Source organism: Ictalurus punctatus, chromosome 16 (genome assembly GCF_001660625.3).
Source record: "Ictalurus punctatus breed USDA103 chromosome 16, Coco_2.0, whole genome shotgun sequence".
NCBI classification, from domain to species: domain Eukaryota; kingdom Metazoa; phylum Chordata; class Actinopteri; order Siluriformes; family Ictaluridae; genus Ictalurus; species Ictalurus punctatus.
In genome coordinates, this window is record NC_030431.2 from 26,984,329 (window position 1) to 27,007,477 (window position 23,149).

A 23,149-nucleotide genomic window follows, 5' to 3' on the forward strand; every position below is an offset into this window, starting at 1 on the left:
CCAGGACAGGACACAGTCCGTTTAGATAACCTGTACTGATCAGTTTCAATTTTTCAGTTTTCATGTGCTTTACGGACATGACAAACAATTATACATTTGTATTGCCAACGCAAGTACAAAGGAAACGTAGTGTAAAAACGAGAGAAATCAAATAAAGAACAAAACTGAATACTAATAGGTTAAAAAAAAAAACAGTGCAAACAATGTACATAAATGTACAAATTAAGGACAAACTAAATTCACTATATGCAGAATAATTGAAAAAAGAAGTATAAAATGTGTAAAATTACAGGAAGTGAATTTACTAATAAAGGTAAGAAAAAAATATAAAACAATAATAGTAAAGAAGTGCGATCACAACAATTACAGGAAACACAAGGGCGAGACAGATCACTCACTGTTCCTAATATAGTGGCAGGCTGAGACATATTGTGCTGCTAATATACTGCAGCCTTTATCTTCTCCATGTAGGAGGGGAGATTTTCACTGTTTAATAGATTGTCTAATGTTTGGTGTGTGTTTCATTCTGGGGAAGAGTTTTACTCGGGTGTGTGTGTATGGTGTGTGTGTATGTTTGTATGGTGTGTGTGTGTGTGTGTGTGTGTGTGTGTGTGTGTGTATGGTGTGTGTGTGTGGTGTGTTAATGTTAGGAAGTGCAGCTCCGTCTCAGGTGTGTATAGGTTGCAGTTGTAGGCGTGACCTTTCTTCCTGTCTCTGCCTGTTTCTGCTGCTCGGGCGTGGCCACTGAGTCTGTACCTGGTCCAGGTGTTTCTCAGTGTCTATCTGTCACTGTGTACAGAGCGTTTGCTACGGGGTCTCTCCAGTCTCTCCAGGGTCGAGCAGCACTGCATTGTACTCTGCTGTTGTGTCTCAGTTTCCCAGCAGGTGAATCTGTGTTGTAATTTAGTCTGATCTGATGAGTTGGACGTGGTTGTTTGGTCTGGAGCATCAGTGAGGTGGGGGTTAGTAGGTGTCGATGATCCTGAGAGAGGGGGCTGTTAGCTTTGATGAGCTCTTGGTATTGCAGGTTTGGGGAATGATGTGATTTGGGGGTCACTGAGTTTTATCTGTTTCCAGAATTTGATTGGCCTTTCTGTGTTTTTATAATTAGTGGATTTTTGCCTAATTCTGCGGTACGTGTGTTTGTTGTGTGTCAATGAACTTGTAGGATATTTTTACAGAATTCTGTATACAGGGTCCAGTTGTTCAGAATCTGATAGGATTTCAAAATGGGTTGTTCCACAGAAAAACAATGATTCTGAAATCAGATGTAATCCAATCTTGCTTTTGATCTGTTTTAAATCTTCAGTAAGTGTTGTTCAAAACTTTTTAGAAGGATTGGGAAACCTGTGATCCAAAACATCAGGATTATCCTGATCCCAGCAGAAGCGTAGATTCAGAGAGGAACTGGTCAAATAATACAACATTTATATCATGTAGTGTATACATTTATTTATATTTAGTGTATACATTTATTTATATTTTATTCTTGATTTGTTTAACCGTTACAGTGATAAAGTAGATAAAGCACACATTAGGCTACTATTACGCCTTTCAGTACAGTAAAGTAAAAAAGAACAAATATTTTGTGCCCATAAATAATCCCCCAAACATCTGTCAATATCAAACAAATATAATATATTTAATTTTAACTGTCATTTGTAGCTGTATATTAATGATAATAATGACACGATCATCAGAGACGAATCGGTCAAAAGCAGTTTCTAATAATTCCTTATTGCTCTCCGCACATGAAGATCTCTGAACGTTCTTATTTTATTAACTATCGCACATTTAGACTTTTTATGATTTAAAACACGTTAAAAATATCCACAGTGTATTTGTGAATAATGTAGATTTATTTATTTGTATTTATTTCTTGCGGGTCAGATGAGGAGTCTGTCAAATATTTTTCCTTCTTTTCCACGATTATGATTCAATCATTTAAGATCAGTTCAGTGATTCTTGCTGACTCATGGTCTCATGATGGTTTTGGGTTTCTGTCCTTCATTATGTTTTTGTCAAAGTGTTTTGTCTTTCATCGTAATGTGTTCCTTAACTACATTGGGTATGTTGCTTGCACGTATACACACTGCGGGTCAAAAGTTTGTGGACACTCGACTGAAATGTTTCTCATGATGTTAAAAACCTTTTGATCTGAAGGTGTGAGATTAAATGTGTGAAATCGGTGTTAGAGATAAAAAATATAACCGTGCCGACATGTTCATTTCTTTCATTAGAAAACTAACATTTTATTTACAAAAAAATATTTTTTAAAAGGACGACTCGGAGGGAAATATTCTGAAAAGCAGGAGATAAGTGTCCAGCGTCGGTGTGAACTCCTTTAATACTGTTCAAAATCATCTCGGAAATTCCTCAAGAAATCCATAGAGAAAACATTTCTGTAAATTCTCAGTAAGAAGCGCATCTACTTTGAAGATGATAAAATATTAAATTATTTTGGATTTTTTATCACAACATAATTCCCATAGTTCCATTTGTGGTTACTCCAGAGTTTTGAAGCTATTATTATTATTATTATAAAATGTGGGAAAATAAAAAGAAAGAATGAGTGTGTGTAAACTGGTGACCAGAAGCGTGTGAGCGTAAAAGCCACCTGTAAACTTCTGTTTAGACTAAGATTAAGAATGCGAGGCGCTGTAGTGACCAGTGTGTGTTTGCTCGTATTATAAACTCTCTCTTGGCATCTTCAGGTTCATCTTTCTGGTGAAGCATTTTGATCATCCAGATAAGATTTATGGATCTGACTGTTTAAAAGAAACTGAAAAAGGAAGGGGAGGTTTGTATTTTTTTTATTGTACTGTTTTCTGTATCTTCAAATAAAAACATTTAAAGTGACCCCATGTTAATCTACCTGTTGTTCTTTACATAGCTAGTAGCCTGCAGGATATAGTATATTCCGTACTAGTCTGATTTAGAGCAGTAATAATCCAGATGTGGTAACCTAGAAAAGCTTCTATCTGGATCTTCTGAACATCTGGCCTAAAGAAAATTGTCTTTTATTGGTGTAAAAGGTCCAGCGTGCTTCATCTCTCCGTTCAATCACTGCAGAGTGCAAGTTACATGTGGAACTCTCTCGCTCGCTCTCTCTCTCTCTCTCACACACACACACTCTATCTCTCACACACACACACTCTTTATCTCTCTCACACACACATGCGCACTCTCTCACACACACACTCTATCTCTCTCTCCCACACACTCTCTCACACACACTCTTTATCTCTCCCACACACACATGCGCACTCTCTCACACACACTCTATCTCTCTCTCCCACACACTCTCTCTCTCACACACACTCTCTCACACACACACACTCTTTATCTCTCTCTCACACACATGTGCACTCTCTCTCTCTCACACACACACACACTATCTCTCTTTCTCACACACACATGCGCTCTCTCTCTCTCTCTCACACACACACTCTTTATCTCTCTCTCACACACACACACACTCTTTATCTCTCTCTCACACACATGTGCACTCTCTCTCTCTCACACACACACACACTATCTTTCTTTCTCACACACACATGCGCTCTCTCTTTCTCTCTCTCTCACACACACACTCTTTATCTCTCTCTCACACACACTTAAATACATAAATACAAATTGGTAAACAGACAGTGTTTAATAGTACAATTTCTATTAAACAGATTTATATAAATACAGAACCTTTTACAATATATTACACACACATCTGTAATAAAATCACTTTAAATGTGGTTTAAGAAAATATTCTAATGAAAACATCAGATCGGGGATTTTTTTAATACTAATAATTCATGAAGAGTTTTGGATTGGTTTTTGTGTAGTGCCAATTTGATTATTTTTCCTTTCAGCTTTTAATTTAATGTAAAATTATTTGACCCTGAGGAAGTTGATCCTCGCAGCCGTCTGAAAACAAGGCGGAACGTCCGAGTGTTAAAAATACATCTCTCAGAAATAACACCAAAATACCACAACATGTGCATCTGATCAGATTAGCAGAACAGGTACATGGATTTAACACAATAATAATAATAATAATAATAATAATAATAATAATAATAAAGTGGAGTTGAGTTTGAGCTGAATTTCTGAGTGTGATATGAAGCGTCAGCAGGTCACTCGCTGTGAAGACGCATCGTGTTTCAGACGGCAGCAAGAGAACTTCCCACGTCACTGGAACACAAACAATCAGACGCCAGAGTTAATGTTTCTGTAAATCACACACACACACACACACACACACACACACACACACACACACACACACACACACACACACACAGTTTAATCCAGTTTAATCAATATGGCTTTAATCAGATTAGATAAAGTGGAATGCTGTTTTTTCCCTGAATTAGATTTTTTTTTAAATCAGATTTTAGCTGCTCATTTAAATAAATCCGCTCACGTGGCATTAACATGAGAGAGAACGAGCAATCGGTGATGGAAGAAAGGAAGGAGAAAAAAATCGAAATCAGTGCCTCAGTGGGAATGTGAGTGTTATCAGGAGAATGTTAATGAGAGTCAGACAATCTGCTTTAATCTCACCAGATAAACATCCAGCACTGAATCTGACGTGCTGCTGTGTGAGGAATCAGACCGGAACGTCGAGTCATCCAGAGCCAGTGTGGAGCTGGAATTCCCACAATCACCTCTGCAACATCGGAGCAACACGTAAAACACACGCAGCAGCAACACGTTAAACACGCGCATCAGCAACACGTTAAACACAACGCAGCAGCAACACGTAAAACACACGCATCAGCAACACGTAAAACACGCGCATCAGCAACACGTAAAACACGCGCATCAGCAACACGTAAACCGCGCGTCAGAGCAACACGTAAAACACGCGCATCAGCAACACGTTAAACACGCGCGTCAGAGCAACACGTTAAACACGCGCGTCAGAGCAACACGTAAAACACGCGCGTCAGAGCAACACGTTAAACACGCGCGTCAGAGCAACACGTTAAACACGCGCGTCAGAGCAACACGTAAAACACGCGCGTCAGAGCAACACGTAAAACACGCGCATCAGCAACACGTTAAACACGCGCATCAGAGCAACACGTTAAACACGCGCATCAGCAACATGTTAAACACGCGCGTCAGAGCAACACGTAAAACACGCGCATCAGCAACACGTTAAACACGCGCATCAGAGCAACACGTAAAACACGCGCATCAGCAACACGTTAAACACACGCGTCAGAGCAACACGTTAAACACGCGCATCAGCAACATGTTAAACACGCGCGTCAGAGCAACATGTTAAACACGCGCATCAGCAACACGTTAAACACGCGCGTCAGAGCAACACGTTAAACACGCGCGTCAGAGCAACACGTAAAACACGCGCGTCAGAGCAACACGTTAAACACGCGCGTCAGAGCAACATGTTAAACACGCGCATCAGCAACACGTTAAACACGCGCATCAGCAACACGTTAAACACGCGCATCAGAGCAACACGTTAAACACGCGCGTCAGAGCAACACGTTAAACACGCGCGTCAGAGCAACACGTAAAACACACGCGTCAGAGCAATAATCACAGCTGTGACATTAACACTGGCTTGAGTGTTGTTGTGTATTTCAGGTCCATTAGAATATTCTTTATTAATTCAGAGTTTCAAGCAGTTGGCATATTTGTTGAGTGTTTAAAAAAATTATTAGTAGTATATTTTTATTTCTAGTTATATTGTATTTATTCTTTAAATATATGTTATTATTAAAAATATATTATTTGTTATGTAGTAGATGATTTATTTATTTATTTATTGTTATTAGTCAGTAAAGAGATGAATGGATGTGAACACAGAGTGAATGTTCCGTCTGTTTCACTTCCTCTCACTAGAACCCGAGATAAATGTGTTAATGATTCTGGTGAAAAAATTAGAAAAGTGAGTGATTAATAAAATCACCTGCTGATGCCGTCGTCCTCCGTGAATTTATTGAGATCATCTGAGGAGGAGATGGAGTTCACGGTTGCGGCTGAAACAGCGGCGTGCAGATCCGTGGAGCTTGGGATGATGTCAGGTTTCACAAACAAACCCAAATCTGTCATAAGAACATCAAAACAGAGATGAACAGACATCCTGATTTAAACTATCTGTTAATTTTAACTGCCACAACATGCCAGACTCTTCATGGAATAAACATGTTTACACTTTAAATCGCGGCCGTGAGGGAGGTGATAAACACCACTCCGTCTTTAACAGAGAGAACCAGAAAAAACAACAACACAAAAATACAGAAGCACACGAGTCTCAGTTATAAAATACAAACTGTGCTGAAGATGTGGAAAAAATTAAAGTTACAGCTTTATCTCCGACTGTTACACAGCGCTGACACTGGAGACTCCTTCCTTGCATGTTACATAAACATCTCCTTAAATATTATGACTTCTTTACTAACAATTACACACATTTTTTTATTTGTTTATTTGTTGCGTCTGATGTACATGTCTCTGTGAATATCATCTAATCTAAATACTGTGATATCATCATATGAAAAAAAATTATTGTTTCAAGATCTTTTGCCCTACTGCCAACTAAAACTCTGAATCAGACACCCTGATTGGCTGAGACAATCTACAGGAGCCAATCAAAAATCAGTTATGAAATCATCAAAAACTAGACGTTGAGTAAATGTCCAATCTGCTTCTTATTACTGAGTAACAGCAAAAGTGCTGATGCAGTAAAAGAGAAAAATGATATATGATAGTAAAAAAGGGAAAGAAACCCTGAGGAGAACTTCACGATCACATCAGTGCCTGTAGAACACTTAGTACCGTTATCATCGAGGTTCTCCAGACTCTGTGCTTTTCTCTCCTCAGTTCTCTCCTCTTTAATCGGAGACAGGGCTTCATGTGATGCAGATCTCACTGGCTGGACTGAGTTTCGTTTCCTTCGAGAGGAAGCACCTCGCAGAGCTACACCGACAAAGAACAGAAAAAGAGAAAGAGGGAAAGAAATAAGAAATGAGAGAGAGAGAGAGAGAGAGAGAGGGAGAGAGAAATGACCTGCAGCAGTTCAACACTGTTGAGAAATTACATCACTTACAATTAATCTTCTTAAACACCGTTCCTCCCATAAACTTTAAAAACCTTTCAGCGTAGAAACTCGGCCTGTGGACCGACACTGTGTCCTGCAACGCACACACACACACACACACACACACACACACACGATAATCACACACACCTCCAACATTCAACACATGTAAGCACATCTAACAGAGAAACTGTACAAGAACTTACACCATCATGTACAAGAGCCTTCCATGAGTGTTCCACCTTCTTAATAAACCTGTACACAAAACACACACTTCACACACCGATACACACTTTCCAATCTTCCTCACTCATTAAAGCTGTTTAATATCTGTGTGTGTGTGTGTGTGTGTGTGTGTGTGTGTGTGTACCTGTACGACTGCAGGATGTCGATGATTCCCAAAAAGATGAGCAGCTTCTCGTCTTTGTGTTTCGCAGGAATTCCACCCATTCTACACAAACAGAACACTTCCTGTAAATAGTGTGTTCATAATGCATTATAAATTCATTTATACACTGCTGTGAAAAAGTATTTGTCCATGGAAGCCATTTTTGCCCAGTGTCTTTCTGATAGTGAAGCCATGAACAGTGACCTTTATTGATGTAAGAGAGGCCTGTAGGTCCTTTGATGTTGTCCTTGGCTCTTTTGTGACTTCCTGGATGAGACGTTGCTGTGCCTTTGGAGGAATTTTGGAAGGTCGGACACTTCTGGGAAGGTTCACTACTGTGCAGAGTTTTTCCATGTGGAGATAACGGCTCTCGCTGTGGTTCTTTGGAGTCCCAGAGCCTTTGAAATAGCTTTGTAACCCTTCCCAGACTGATGTATTTCAATCACCTTCTTCATCATCATTTCTGGAATCTCTTTCAGCTTTGGCACAGTGTGTTACTAGGTAAGATCTTTTAACCAACTTCCTGCTGCTGAAAAAGTTCTATTTAAGTGCTGATGTGATTGAACAGGGTTTGCAGTAATCAGGCCTGGTTGTGTCTCATTCAGCTGAACTCCATTATCAATGCAGTGTCATAGATTTGGGGAATTAGTAACTACGGGGGCAAATACATTTTCACACAGGCCCAGTTGGTACTGGATAATTGTTTTGCTTCAATAAATAACATCATTTAAAAACTGTACTGTGTGTTTCCTCAGATCGGCTTTGTTTTATCTTAGATTTGGTTTAATCTCTGAAACTATTTAGTATGAGATATATACAAATACAGAAGAAATCAGGATGGGGGCAAATACCTTTTCACAGCACTGTATGTAATACAGGATCATTTCACAATAAATAAATGATTATAAATTTGTCTCATGTGTATATTTGGGTTCTACTTTTAGGACGTGTGAAAATCTGATGATGTTTTAGGTCACAGTTATGCAGAAAACTTTCAACTTTCAAGGCATTATAATATCTGTTCATAGGAACACTGTATACTATAACGCATTATAACACAAGCCCTGGCGTAGTGTCTGTACGGCAAGATGCCATTTAATATGTTAGAAATGCACTTACAGTACAACATGAATACAGGAAGTGTTAAACACCTACAGACCCACAGATACATAAACACTTAATTACTCCTACAAGCTGTCATAATGACTACTTCTGTCAATTATCAACCTGATATCATAAAACACATGTGTCATGTGACATAGGATTAGTGAATAAGGGTTAATTAGACAATTAAAAACACACACACACACACACACACACACACACACACACACACACACACACACAGTACAGAAGCATGCTAATCGATGTACTGACGTGTCGTCATCATTGGGGTTCGGGCGTGGCTCCACAGCTATGCCTCCTCCTTGGATGGACTCGAGAGCCGTGGAGTAAAGCACTTTCTGTCCTCCCTGTCGCTTGCTGTCTCCTCGTCCCCCTCTGTCCCTCAGCCGTATGTCCAGCACGTGGATTCCCAACAGCAGGCTGTAGTCCATGATCTTAAAACTCTCCAGCACCTGTTCAGGACATTCAGCATAAAAAGCCGTTACACAGGGGCAGGCGTTGGCCGCTACACAGGGGCAGGCGTTGGCCGTTACACAGGGACATTAAAAACTCACCAGATAGTCGTTTGGTTTGATATTGAATAATTCTCTGAAATTTTATAGCCTAAATATCATTATAACTGATTCTAATTCACATCCTGCACTTAAGAGTATTCTGTCTCTCACACTAAGCACACTGATCATCAAATCCAGTTCTTTTTCTTACATCTATACAGTTCACCTGAATTTCTTTCTACAGGTTGTCAGGTTAACTTGTGTATGTGTGTGTGTGTGTGTAAACTGACAGGACTGACCCGACAGTCTCGCTGTAGCGTCTTCATCAGTGCGTTGTACGTGTCTGTGTCAAAGTAAAGCCCGTCCGAGTGCATGTCCTGGAAGTCCAGGTCTTTGAAGGTGGGTGAGGACTTGGCGCGTTCTTTACGTGAGGCTCTGCGTTTGTACGTGGAACCCTTCAGGTCGTATTTGTAGTGCATGTTTACAGAGCGAGGCAGAACGTTATTCATCACCACCAGCCTAATATTCACTCCTCCACACTGAACACAGTAAAGACCATAAAACTTAGGTAGCAGCGTCCTCGGGTTCTGGTTCAGGTTCTGCAAAACACACACACACACAGAAAGGTCGTTTTATTATGGGTAAAATATGCTGTATTATTTATTGTAAATTTAAATCTCCACACTAATCACTTCTGAATAGGATTTTATTGTTGAATATTTACACTGAAAACAACATTTCCAGACTTCTACTTAAATGTTTTCTGCCCCAGGTGTGGAAATGAGCTCCTTTAAACTCTAGAATGTTTCTGCAGAAGAAACCTAATGTCCCTGCTGGTGAATAATTTCTCTACCATCATGGCCGTGTTCTCGTTCTGTTCCTCACCATGTAATAACCAGGAAGCAGCTTCTGCAGAAACTCCGCCTCTTTGTGCTGCACCGTTTTGATGATAAACTCGTCATCACTAGTTACGTAAAACCACGAGCTGCTCGCCCCCGGGTTCGACAGCTCGATCAGGGGCTCATTACACATGGAATACTGCAGAAAACAGCAAAAAACAGACAGATCACTAAAATATACCACAGCAATAATGTTTTATATATATTAATATTATAATCACTGCCATGCTGATCCCAGATCATTTCACACGTCACTTATCAGAGCTGAAGTTTAAATAAAAACTCACCAGATAGTCATCGGGTTTGATACCAAACAGTTCTCTGAAATAGCGGAAGGCGAGAGGAGCGTAGATTTTAAAGCGGAAGTCTGGGTAGTGATGTCCTGGGGTCAGGTTACTGCCTTCACTAACAACAACAACGACAACAACAGAGCTTCATTGACACACAGCTTCACTAAATTTCATTTAATAAAAAAAAAAATGAAATTTAGTGCAGATGAATCAGGTCATGTTTCATATTACAAAATATAGTCAGGTGCAAAAGTTTGTATCCCCACAAGATAAAAGGAAGAAGACCAATTTTTTTTAATTTATACATTACCTCATTATGAAAGTAACAGTAATAGTGTACCACTCAATATGTAATAGTTTCCACTTAACAGTGGAATTTTTTTTTTTAAGTTTAAAAGGTTGCATCCTTTCTGTGATATAAATATTCTGTAATATTCTTTATGTTAATTCTTTACCTTTATACCTTTATAACTGCCTCCAGCCTCATCCACATCCTCTGACCGAGAGGTTCAGGCAACAAAATTGTTTTGCATTTCATACGTTTCATTAAATAAAAATTTCTCCTTTGTGAATATGTTTCCTCATTTTTATTACAACAATTATTCCACTTATACCACAGTTACCACACCTCAAGACATTGTTCAGATGTTTTATTTTAAGACATATGTCAGGTTTTTGTCCTTAAAACGCTCTTTTTATTTGTTATTATTACTGCAGAAAATACAACAAATAAATATTGATACTTTTTATATCAGCGGTTAAGACATTGGACTACTGCTTGGAAGGTCATGAGTTCAAATCCCACCAAGCTACCCCTGAGTGAGTAGCCCTAACTCTTAATTGTTCAGTTGTATAAAATGAGATAAATGTAAGTAGCTCTGGATAAAACCACCTACTGATTGCTGTAAATATCAATGGCTCAAGCCTCTGCCTCCCCTCATGGCTGCATTACCACCTCAGGTGTGTGCTACTTTTCTAAACGTCTCGTCGTCAGTTATTCCTTACTTATTTCTGGAAAATCGTAGTTTTCTGTCATGTTGTTTGTTGTTAGGTGTGTGTGTGTGTGTGTGTGTGTGTGTGTGTGTGCGCGCGCGCTCTGCGTTGGACAGCAGGATCACTTTTCCATTATTTCAGTTGACTCGGCGAAGTGATATGGAACTGTAAAGCGATCAAGACCTGAAACTGGAACTACTTTAGCTGTGCATTTACTGAAAAATCACTGCACACCTCAGAACGCCTGTCAGCCAATCAGAGTCGAGAATTCAACAGCGCTGTGGAATAATTATGCTTAATACATTACTTCTAATACGTTATTGTTTCTATAGTAACAGCTTATTTATGATGGACGCTTCACATAAACAGATTAATCACTGATGTGGTGAAGTTCTCTGTAACTTATGTAACGTGTGTGGAAGGAGTCTCCAGTGTCAGTGCTGTGTAACTGTCAGAGGTGAAGCTGGAACTTTACGTTTTCCCAAATCTTCATCACAGAGTTTACACTTTACTGTTTCTCACTAACACACGTAACAGGCTGCTTTTTTGTCTTATTTACTTGAAGAGAAAGAATAGAGAGAGAGAATAAAGAGGGAGAATAAAGAGAGAGAGAATAGAGAGAGAATAAAGAGAGAGAATAGAGAGAGAGAACAGAGAGAGAGAATAAAGAGAGAGAATAGAGAGAGAATAAAGAGGGAGAATAAAGAGAGAGAATAAAGAGAGAGAGAATAGAGAGAGAATAAAGAGGGAGAATAAAGAGAGAGAGAATAGAGAGAGAGAATACAGAGAGAGAATAAAGAGAGAATAAAGAGAGAGAGAATAGAGAGAGAGAACAGAGAGAGAATAAAGAGAGAGAGTAAAGAGAGAGAATAGAGAGAATAGAGAGAGAATAAAGAGGGAGAATAAAGAGAGAATAAAGAGAGAGAGAATAGAGAGAGAGAATAAAGAGAGAGAATAAAGAGAGAATAGAGAGAGAGAACAGAGAGAGAGAATATAGAGAGAGAATAAAAAGAATAGAGAGAGAGAGAATAGAGAGAGAGAATAAAGAGAGAGAATAAAGAGAGAGAGAATAGAGAGAGAGAATAAAGAGAATAGAGAGAGAGTGAATAGAGAGAGAGAATAAAGAGAGAGAATAAAGAGAGAGAATAGAGAGAGAGAATAAAGAGAATAGAGAGAGAGAACAGAGAGAGAGAATAAAGAGATGGTGAGGGAATGAGTGTTTATAGCTGCTATAATGTCAGTGAGAAACAGGAACTAACTCGTTTTATGGACATTAAACGTAACTATAAACATATTAAAAGTAAAATGTCACGGTCACTGTTGGTAAATCGCGCTGGTGTAAGAGGAATAAAACACTTGGGCATACGTTGTTGTAGGAAAATAATCAACTGATGGTGTGGTAACAGTCTGCTTCATCACACCACCCCGTCACTCAGTATTTTATTGTAACACACGCAGTATTTTATTAATGATGTATAACAGTGCAGAGTGAAATACCTGGGGAAAAAGACGCTCTCCACCACATAAAAGTCCTGCATGAGAACATCTCGGTCTGGTTTGGAGGTCAGGTTCCCCACGGTGTAGGCAATCCCCAGCTGAATGGCTCCTTTCACTGCCTCGGCTGTGGGCTGAAATCAAACACATTAAATAACACACATTAAATAAGAGAGAGGGAGAGAGAGAGAGAGAGAGAGAGAGACAGAGAGAGACAGAGAGAGAGAGAAAGAGAGAGAGAGAGAGAAAGAGAGAGAGAGAGAGAGAAAGAGAAAGAGAGAAAGAGAAAGAGAGAGAAAGAGAGAGAGAGAGAAAGAGAGAGAGAAAGACAGAGAAACAGAGAGACAGAGAAAGAGAGAGAGAGAAAGAGAAAGAGAGAGACAGAGAAAGAGAGAGAAAGAGAGAGAGAGAAAGAGAGAGAGAGAGAAAGAGAAAGAGAGAGAGAGAAAGAGAGACAGAGGGAGAGAGAAAGAGAGAGAGAGAAAGAGAAAGAAAGAGAGAGAGAGAGGGAGAGAGAAAGAGAGAGAGAGAAAGAGAGAGAGAAAGAGAGAGAGAGAGAAAGAGAAAGAAAGAGAGAGAGAGGGAGAGAGAAAGAGAGAGAGAGAAAGAGAGAGAGAGAGAGAAAGAGAGAGAGAGAAAGAGAGAGAGAGAAGATCCAGCCTGCGTGACCGATGTCACATGGAGCAGCACAGGAAGCGGACATGACCATGTGAAGTTATAAAGATAACGGCCGTATCAGCAACACAAACACTGGAAGCAGGAAACAAAAAGATTGGATGTAAACGCCTACTCGGACTTTATAAGACGGTGTGTGTTTGTAATTTGTGACAAAACACAAAGTGAGAACTGTACAGTCATGAACACAGAAAAATTGTGGAGGAGCTTCAACTACAGTGGAACCATGTCACACGGCCTGTTTGTGCTGTGTGATCGACACCTTCACCCTTCACCCCATGACAACACCTTTAACACACCAACATTTCCTTCACATCACAGACACTGACATTAAACAGATCAAACCTGGGTTTAAGCTGATTTATCTCCTAAGAGAAGTATTGAAATGTTTGGATATTCTCAACAGGAAAGCCAAAATGGCGGACATCATGTTGGGTGGAGTTAATGGAGGTGATTGTAAAATTTGTCTGTTTTAAGGAGACCCATGCTGATTAAACTGAATAGCCATAAATAACAAAAAATGTCCATGGGGAAACCTGAGTCTGAGCTTTTACCAGGACCTGATCAGCACCACTTCTGATCTCTGTGCTAGGATTCATGAGTTTTACCAGCATCACAAACATGGCCAAACTGTTGAAAAATTATAAACAAGACAAAAACAAGAGGATCCTTCACATGTCTTCTGCTTGGACCCTAATAATAATTACTCAAAAACAACTTGGTTAAAATACTTCCGTCATTTGGAAACTGACTTGGAAATTCCCACCGAAACGTCTGATGGTCATTTTATTTCCATAAATCACAGTACAAAGATGATGCCTCACCTCCAGGCCTCTATTTTTACACCCACACACACCCACACACACACCCACACTCATTGCTGATTAATGCCCTCTAAATGTTTCCCCAGTTGTGCTGTTGCTATTTTTTTGTCAGAAATGGAAGTGTTTGGGCTGAACTTGGTGAGCCAGTGAGAAAGAGAGTGTGATGTACTAAATCCTCAGCCACAGTGATATTTTCAACACATTTTTGTCCTAAACAGTGCTAACGTTACAACTCCTCCCTCTTAGCACAGACACAAAGCATTTTCATCTTCATCTAAAATTTTACACACAGGAGTCATTCTATAATAAGTATGTTTAGCTTTAAAAACGCTTTAAATCAAAACCCTAATCCTCAAATGTGTACAGAGGAGACACGTGAGACGTGTGAGACGTGTGAGCATGTTGAGATGGATCACTGTTGTTCTCTATAAGTGCTGGAGCTTCTGTGTGGGAAAATAAAGTTCTCTGAATATTATTAAGGTTCTCCTGTACACTACGTGAAGACCGGTATCGTTACGTAACAGAGTGAAGAATCAGATTTACAGCGCCAGGAATGCAGAAAGAAAATCCGTTTAAATCCCCAAAGTTCTCAGGGCACAAAGACCACATTGTCCTCTCAGCTCTCAGGAGAAAACACACTGAGGTTTGATATAAAAGGATGTAAAAGCAGGAACAACAGTGAACTGAAGAACGCTTGCTCTTATAACCTCAAGATTGGACATTACACTTACGTTCCATAACAGGGACCTGTTTTAGATCCATTATTGTTTTTCCTTCATATTCATGAATTTACAAACACAATTGATTAGAACTTCTACACAGTTCCTCAGTTCTGCAGCAGAGATACACAAAATGGAAGACTTATGTAAAAAACATAGAAGCTCAGATGAATAGAAACTTCCTTCTCCTAAACCGTGATAAACAGAAACGCCTGCAGAGAGGTTACTGATTTCACCAGATGCTACTGTAAACAACTTTTTTGTTGGTTTATTTATTTCCTGTGTGTGTGTAACATAGCTAATGCTACATGAGGGTGTGAAACTAGCAGATATTTTCAGAAGCTGTAGATCAGACTGTTGTAGCATGTTTCAGCACCGTGTGCTCACCACAAAAAGAAAGTGCAAGGTCATTACTCCAGTCTTCTTCACGCTACACTGCTGTGTGTTCAATTCAATTCAATTCAATTTGATTTGTATAGCACTTTTTACAATGGACATTGCCTCAAAGCAGCTTTACAGAAACATTTAAACACAGGATACAGATTTTAAGTGTGCGAATTTATCCAAATTGAGCAAGCCGGTGGCGACGGTGGCAAAGACGTCATGCTCATGATGTTTAAAGATCTGAATGATTTTATCTCTGGTGTTCACCAAATGGCCAAAAGTATGTGCACCCTTGACCATCACACCCATATGAGCTTCTCCTCCAAACTGTTTCCACAACGTCAGACGCACACAGTCATATATAACGTCTCTGTACGCTGTAGCTTTATCATTTCCCTAAGAACTAAGAATCCCAAACACTGTTCAAGCATGACGACGTCCATGTGCACAAAGCGAGCTCCATGAAGACGTGCTGTGTGAAGGTTGGAAGAAGGAAGAAGAACTCGAGTGTCCTGCACAGAGTCCTGACCTCGACCCCACTGAACACCTTTGGGATGAACTGGAACTGGAGTCTCCTTACATCATCATCACAACATCAACATCCGCACCTGACCTCAACCTCACTAACGCTCTTGTAGCTGAATGATCACTAATCCCCACGGCCACGCCCCAAAATCTAGTGCTCCCGAGTGGCCAAAGTGTTCGCCCTACAGTCAGGAGATAATGAGTTTGAATCCAAGAAAAACAAAATCACTGCTCTCTGGGTGGGAGGGCCATTCTCTCTCTCTCTCTCTCTCTCATCAAGGGTTAGGGTTGGGGGGGGTTCTGGATTCCATCACAATCATCACAGCTCTGCCAGCGAAACTCTGGAATAGTGTTTTAGAGAACATCAGGACTGCACTAAAACTCTTTTAATCCAGATTTAATACTTTAAATTTAATTAAGTTTAATTTGGACTATTCAAGTTTCTGGGTCTTTTACTGTGTTAAAGGGACTCTTTATGATTTAAGTATTTTACACAGATTTACAGTTACAGTACATTATTAATCTAATTATTATTCTAACCACTTTTTAACAACAGAATGATCACGATGCAGCTTTACAGAAATCTGGATGTAGATTTATATCCTAATGAACAATCCAGAGGTGACGGTGATGAGACAAAACTCCGAGATGCCATGAGCAAGAAACCTCGAGAGGAACCCATCCTCATCTGGGTGACATCAGACAGCAAACATCACTAATGTCAGTAGTTTCATTAAAGTTCAAACTTCAGCCTATTGCATGTAAAACATTTTTAAAAGATGCTATAAATAAATCTGATATGAGAATAAATTTATTTCACACGCCAAATGAACTAATGGATGAATAATTCTCACCTTTTTTTGATTCTTGTCTCCGCTCTTCTGAGGTTTTCTACCTCCGCTTTCATCTGGCGCAGACATCTAGAGTTTAAATTAAATAAATATCAATATTGAAATATTAATTAATAAATTAACTCACTATAATTACACATACTGTAAATTATTTGTGTTTCATTAATGAATAAAGTTTTAGAATGATCTCCGGTGTGTGTGTGTGTGTGTGTGTGTGTGTGTGTGTGAGAGAGAGAGAGAGAGAGAGAGAGATGTGCTGATATTACGAGAAGAGGAGGAAGTGGCCTGTTCCTGTTCTCTGAAACATCACCGCTCACATCACACACACACACACACACACACACACACACACTAATCATTTCACCTTTCTTACCTTTTAAACTGATCTTTATGTCCACTGCATTTCCAATCTGTCACTAGACCACGAGTCCTGTAAACCCCGACAGAGAAAAGACAGAATGTGAGGAGGTCTGATAGAGTGAGAGAGAAACTGAAAATACCGGAGACGAGGAAAGATGAAGACAACACCAGTAACACAGGAAGTGTGTGTGTGTGTGTGTGTGTGTGTGTGTGTTGGGGGGGGAGGGGGGGTGTTACATCTTGGTGAGGACCCACAAGGATAGGAATATGTGAGAGTTTTGACTTGTGAGGACATTTGGCTGATCCCCATGAGAACATCTGCTTATTATCTTTTTTGTTATAAGTTTTGTGTCAGATTTAGTTGTAGCATTAATTAACCAACGGAAGAGCCTCGTAAGGATAGTAAGACCAGTGCACACGTGTGTGTGTGTGTGTGTGTGTAAACTCTGATTTTTGCTAGTGGTCTTGTGTATTTTTGTCACATGTACAAGATGATACCAGTGAAGCTGTGGTTTAATTCTGTGATGAGATGAGTGATGTTCACATGAGCTGCAGATTCAAATTACTCTTAAGACATTCTGCTTTCGATGACTTGTTTAGATTTTGGTCTAAATTTTTGGGTACTGACTGAACTGATAAGCAGGTCATAATAAACATCTATAACAACTGATTTTAACCCAAGATCACAGAATTCTTCTCCACAGTGTGATTTTAGTCTCTGACAGCTTTATGAAGCAGCTATAAGAGAGCTGAAGGAGGAGAAGTTTACTGATCGTCACAGACACAAAACAAACAGCTGAACACACACCCTTCTGCTTTTGTTTAACTCGAGAGAAAAACACGTGAAAGAAAATTCAGCAGTGAAATAACCAGAACTCACGATGACAGAAATCCAGCTGAGGATTATTTAATGATACACAGAGAAAATAAAATAAAACACAGAAGATAAAGAATTACTCCATGATGATTCTGATCATAATCTTCATTTAACATGTGTTTCCATTTCCAGATAAGAACCTGTTAACACACACACACACACACACACACACACACACACACACCCTGTGCTCTGCCTAAACTATCCTGAAGTGTTAAAGTCACACACATCTGTATAGAAATAATGATAATGATAATAAGTCTTTATTGATCATATACACAGCACAGTGAAATTCTTTTCTTCGCATTCTTTTCTTCTACCCCAGCATGTCAGGAAGTTGGGGTCAGAGTGCAGGGTCAGCCATGGTACAGCGCCCCCTGGAGCAGAGAGGGTTAAAGGCCTTGCTCAAGGGCCCAACAGTGGCAGCTGGGGCTTGAACCCCTGACCTTCTGATCAGTAACCCAGAGCCTCAAACACCAAGCCACCACTGTTCCAAGTATTATATTTCATATAGAAATGAAGATGTGGTTTTATTTTGTCCGGATTATAGTTGCGTGCTGGGAATGTTGGTATTAATGACATTATTTCACTTCTATTTTAAATTCATTAATAATGGAAATTGTTGTTTACTACACAACAGTGTTTTGTGAACTCCTGCCTAAAACACACACTTTCCAGTTTATTGTCATTCAAAAATTTTACTGATATTTCAAATGTACAAAAGGTTTAAGGGGCAAAAAACCCCATAAACAAATGAAAAGCAAAAGTGGGTGTGGTAATCCATCAAAGAGTTTTTACACACATTGAGTTTTTCATTTCCTAAAAAAAATCTAAACTAAAACTACACTACGTCCTGATGGCCATCACTACCTTAAAAACTCTGATTAAATGAAATTTAATGTAAAAATGTCCAGCTACATTAACCAATCAGAAGACTTCTCTTCAAGGAGGCGGTCCTTCCTGCTGGTACATTATTCTGTATGATTCAGTTGCACAAACTCAGCTATACTGTTCCCTCCATTAATATTGGCACCCTCGGTAAATATGAGCAAAGAAGGCTGTGAAAAATTGTCTTTATTGTTTAACATTTAGATTTTTTGTTAGCAGAGTTTTTGTGAATTTTTGTGAAAAGGTTAAACAATAAAGATCATTTTTCACAGCCTTCTTTGCTCATATTTATCAAGGGTGCCGTTATTAGTGGAGGGAACTGGCGGACAGTGGGCTGGATATGAATCCAACTAATTATTTCAGTAGACCAAGCCGAGCACTCGAAGCGTCCTGTAGCAGAACTGATCAACGTTCAGCAACTGTAGTTTTCTAAACATGAGCTAGCTTAGCTTCTGTATCAGATTCTCTGTTTCAGTTTATGAAAAATGTATACAGATTATTTAAGTAAAGAAGCTCATCAGGCCAATGAGAGATAGAGAGATCAGACAGAGATGTTTTTAAATTTCATGACCTCTTTCTGGTCTGATTAGTAAAGAGACAATGTGACCTGTTAAAGAGATCGATGATGAAAACAGAATGTTTAAAGATGAACAGAAAGAGAAGAGATTTTATTGTTTGTTTCAAGTTTGAATCAAATGTCTGATCTGTTCAGAGTCGATGTGTACATCAGGACAGTCAGAAGTTTTTACATCAGATATGAATCAGGACCAGGAAAGGTCTCCTTCATCCCTGTCCATCAGGTTTCTCAGTAAAGTGTTGATTTATCTCATGTACAGCAATGTCAAACACACTGATGAGCTCCGTCTCTCTTAAAACTTCCTGCTGTCGTTCAAAAGTATTTACTAATCTAGACAATCACAAACTATAAAATTCAAACCCTAACTGTAATAAGAAATCCGGTCAGGGTTAATACTCGACAACACATTAACATTAAAACATTAAACCCTCACTAAGTCACTTAAACACCGCTGAGTTTACATTTACATTTATTCATTTAGCAGACGCTGTCATCCAAATACAAGCAAACAGGTTAATGAAGCACATGTGTATACAGGTTTATATATATATATATATATATATATATATATATATATATATATATATATATATATATATATATATCTGTGTGTGTGTGTGTGTGTGTGTGTGTTGATTAGATGGTATTAGTGGTCAGGTGAGTTACAATGAACAGAATTATTTGAATATTATGCATCACTTCTACTGAAACTGAGTGCCATTGTTCTGTAAATATAGGACAGTGAAGCAACACACACACACACACACACACACACACACACACACACACACACACACACAAGCTCTTTATCAGTAACACACAGGGATATGTCTGGAACAGCACGTGGACACGGTGTTTGCATTTGTTGGGAATAAGAACAATTGATGTAATAAAAGTCAAGCAGGTGATGTAATCTCTCTAACAGAAATGAGGAATGAGTGTGGAAACTCTCACACACGTCACACTTACACACTCTGTAACACAACACCACTGAAAACACAAAAACACCTCACATTTATATTTTATATTCCAGCTTACACAAACCTACAGCTCACACCTCACACAGTGTATCCATGTTCATATTATTATTCCTGTTCATATTATTATTGCTGTTCATATTATTATTGCTGTTCATATTATTATTCCTGTTCATATTATTATCCCTGTTCATATTATTATTCCTATTCATATTATTATCCCTGTTCATATTATTATTCCTGTGATTATTATTATTCCTGTTCATATTATAGTGTGTTAAGTACACATGTGGAAGAGGAAGCGTGTCATGGCTGTGTTCCTGTAGATGTTTCTCTGAAACATTAGTTTAGTAAGTTGAGATGTAAATGAAGATAAATGATGTAAATGATGATGTTGGGGTAACAGACTTCTCTGTGCTCTATAATGAGGAAGTGACTCGGGCAGGGAATTTGACTCTATAATATAATAATCGGCTTTTCCGCATTTCTTCCTGAGGAAAACAGAATGTAAAAGAAACTTGGAGATTAATCATTACATTTGATTATTTTTATATCTTATGTCTACCCCCCCCCCCCCCCACACACACACTTTAATACATGCTAGTAACCTATGCATAACAACATTAATACATTTTCGTAGCGCTTAAACCTATAAACAGTTTACTGTGTGCTGATTTTTATTATTAAAATAAATATTTGATCTGAAAGTTTTTCACTTTAGTAATCAGTATCGCGGTCTGTTTACTGAGCACGAGACCTTTAATTATTAAAGCGTGTTGTAGTTCAGAGACAGAAACAGAAATAAAGTGGAGTTCAGTGGAGAGAAAAAATCACAACAGAACAGATATTAAATAAATAAACTCACCCGAAAATCTGCCCTTTATTTTCATTAAAGCTCCGTGTTTCCCTCAGAGAGCCGCCATTCCGCTTATAATGCTCATCTACAGCAGCTCCGCGCGCGCCTGTCACTCCGCACTGGCCCCGCCCCACCAGCAGCCCCGCGCGCGCCTGTCACTCCACGCTGGCCCCGCCCCAGCAGCCCCGCGCGCGCCTGTCACTGATAGTTCTGTTTATTCAGTTGAGTTTTATTTGTGAAGCGCTTTTAACAGTTCTACACTTTTAACCGTGGACATCGTCCCAGAGCAGCGTTACAGAAATATATAAATTCAGGATATAAATGTTAAATGTATGAATTTATCTCTAATGAGCAGACAGAGGTGACGGGGGTGAGGAAAAACTCCCCGAGACGATATGAGGAAGAAACCTCGAGAGGAACCGGACTCAGAAGGGAACCCGTCCTCATCTGGGTGACACCGGATAGTGCGATTATAAATAAATACACCCCTTCTGTAAATGTGCTAATACTACATGCTCAAATAGTGCAGTTGTGTAAGCAGGAAGTCTGTTGTGTTGAACTTCTCCACTGTTCACTGATGGAGACTCGAGTGCAGAACTGTTTGTGGTGATTGTAGTGTTAAAGCTATCATAGTATAACCGTTCATATGAACTGAGGTCCAAAGCATCTTTATGGTGTTTAAGTGGAACCGTCCTCAGTAATCTCAGTGATCTTCAGTGAACTAGCGCATTAATAACCTGCCGTTTACAGCCGGAGCTACTGTCCAAGCCGCTATTATGCAAAAATACTGCACACCTTCTGACCAATCAGATTCCAGCATTCATCTGTGCTGTGGTATAAATTTAAATAAAGCATTTGATAAATGTGATTATTTTTGTAGTTGAAAGCCTGACTGTTGAAGATTAAATTTCAGGTGTGCAGATCATTAAAACACAAACTTTCTCACGTGAAAGTCAACGTCTGTATGAGAATCAATATAAATGTGTGATCAAATTCCTTAATATAGTAAAACTTAAGACTTATTGGGGTGAATTTAGCTACATTATCACAGTGAAACTTATTTCCTGACCTGAACAGTGAAAGTTAAAACTGATCAGCTTACAGTTGAACTACCTGAAAGAAATAACATGACTTGATTCCTGTGACATGATTATAAGGGGGCGTGGCCAGCATCAAATATGAAGTTAATCCCAAAAACCTTGAGGTAGGAAAACTGACATGTGCACACTGTGATGATGAATTTGGAGATTATTTCAAACACTGTTGTTGACGTGATTTTCTGATGCCAGGAATAAATATGCTACAAATAAATGTTTTAAACCTGTCATTGTTGCTGTCTTTTATTGTTGAACAGTAAAGTAAAAGATGAAAACAGCAGACTGACATATTTTTAAAAGGTTTACATGCGTATTGTGTCGAGAAACAGACTGCATTTAAAATCCTGTACACAGAGCCTTTACTTCCATTCATAACTTCCTCCTTACATTATTATTATTATTACTATTATTATTTTCTCGTTCCTTTTTTTTTTTACTTCTCAGATCTAAACTTTTCAGGACTGAAACCTTTGTTTAAAGCTGTTTAAAACTAGATCTTCCTCTAAAATTAGATTTTCAGACTCATGCATAGGAGATGCATTTCAGTTTGTACTGATTTAATCACTCATGTATATTAACACACAATTAGAGTTAATTATCGTAAACATCTGTGTAAAAATGCACAATTTTTAAAGACAGTTTGAAGACAGCGTAGAAAATTTGATTGTAATCACATTCAGTATTAAATTATTGTCTTGATGGCAATAATTGTTGACAGAAAGTTTAGTATTACTCATATACTACCTGTATATTACCCATGTATCCTACATATTAACCCATATAATGA

General features: G+C 38.9%; 1 protein-coding gene across 4 annotated transcripts; it reads right to left on the bottom strand.

Annotated features, from left to right (window-relative positions):
• Positions 1–3,636: 3,636 nt before the first annotated feature.
• pip5k1ba (phosphatidylinositol-4-phosphate 5-kinase, type I, beta a) lies at positions 3,637–21,419 on the bottom strand. 4 transcript variants are annotated; one of them, XM_017488937.3, is made up of 15 exons: positions 21,275–21,419; positions 17,104–17,160; positions 16,734–16,799; positions 12,756–12,886; positions 10,263–10,380; positions 9,962–10,114; positions 9,376–9,675; positions 8,835–9,034; positions 7,440–7,520; positions 7,276–7,324; positions 7,079–7,163; positions 6,808–6,948; positions 5,939–6,074; positions 4,561–4,666; positions 3,637–4,188 (listed from the first exon to the last, which is right to left on the bottom strand). In XM_017488937.3, exons 3-15 carry the CDS (start codon positions 16,797–16,799, stop codon positions 4,186–4,188), a joined length of 1,569 nt encoding a protein of 522 aa, XP_017344426.1. In that variant the 5' UTR covers positions 17,104–17,160; positions 21,275–21,419; the 3' UTR covers positions 3,637–4,185. The 4 variants fall into 4 exon arrangements, with proteins under 4 accessions (XP_017344426.1, XP_017344424.1, XP_017344427.1 ...); XM_017488935.3 differs by having other exon boundaries at positions 3,637–4,225; XM_017488938.3 differs by lacking the exon at positions 4,561–4,666.
• Positions 21,420–23,149: the final 1,730 nt, after the last annotated feature.

Excerpts from the sequence above, each read along its gene's own strand:
- pip5k1ba (XM_017488935.3), bottom strand. The coding sequence starts at position 16,799 with ATGTCTGCGCCAGATGAAAGCGGAGGTAGAAAACCTCAGAAGAGCGGA. Across the intron at positions 7,164-7,275 it reads AGGCTCTTGTACATGATGGT|GACACAGTGTCGGTCCACAG; the intron begins GTAAGTTCTTGT and ends TGTGCGTTGCAG. Across the intron at positions 4,667-5,938 it reads GAGGACGACGGCATCAGCAG|AGGTGATTGTGGGAATTCCA; the intron begins GTGATTTTATTA and ends CCGATGTTGCAG.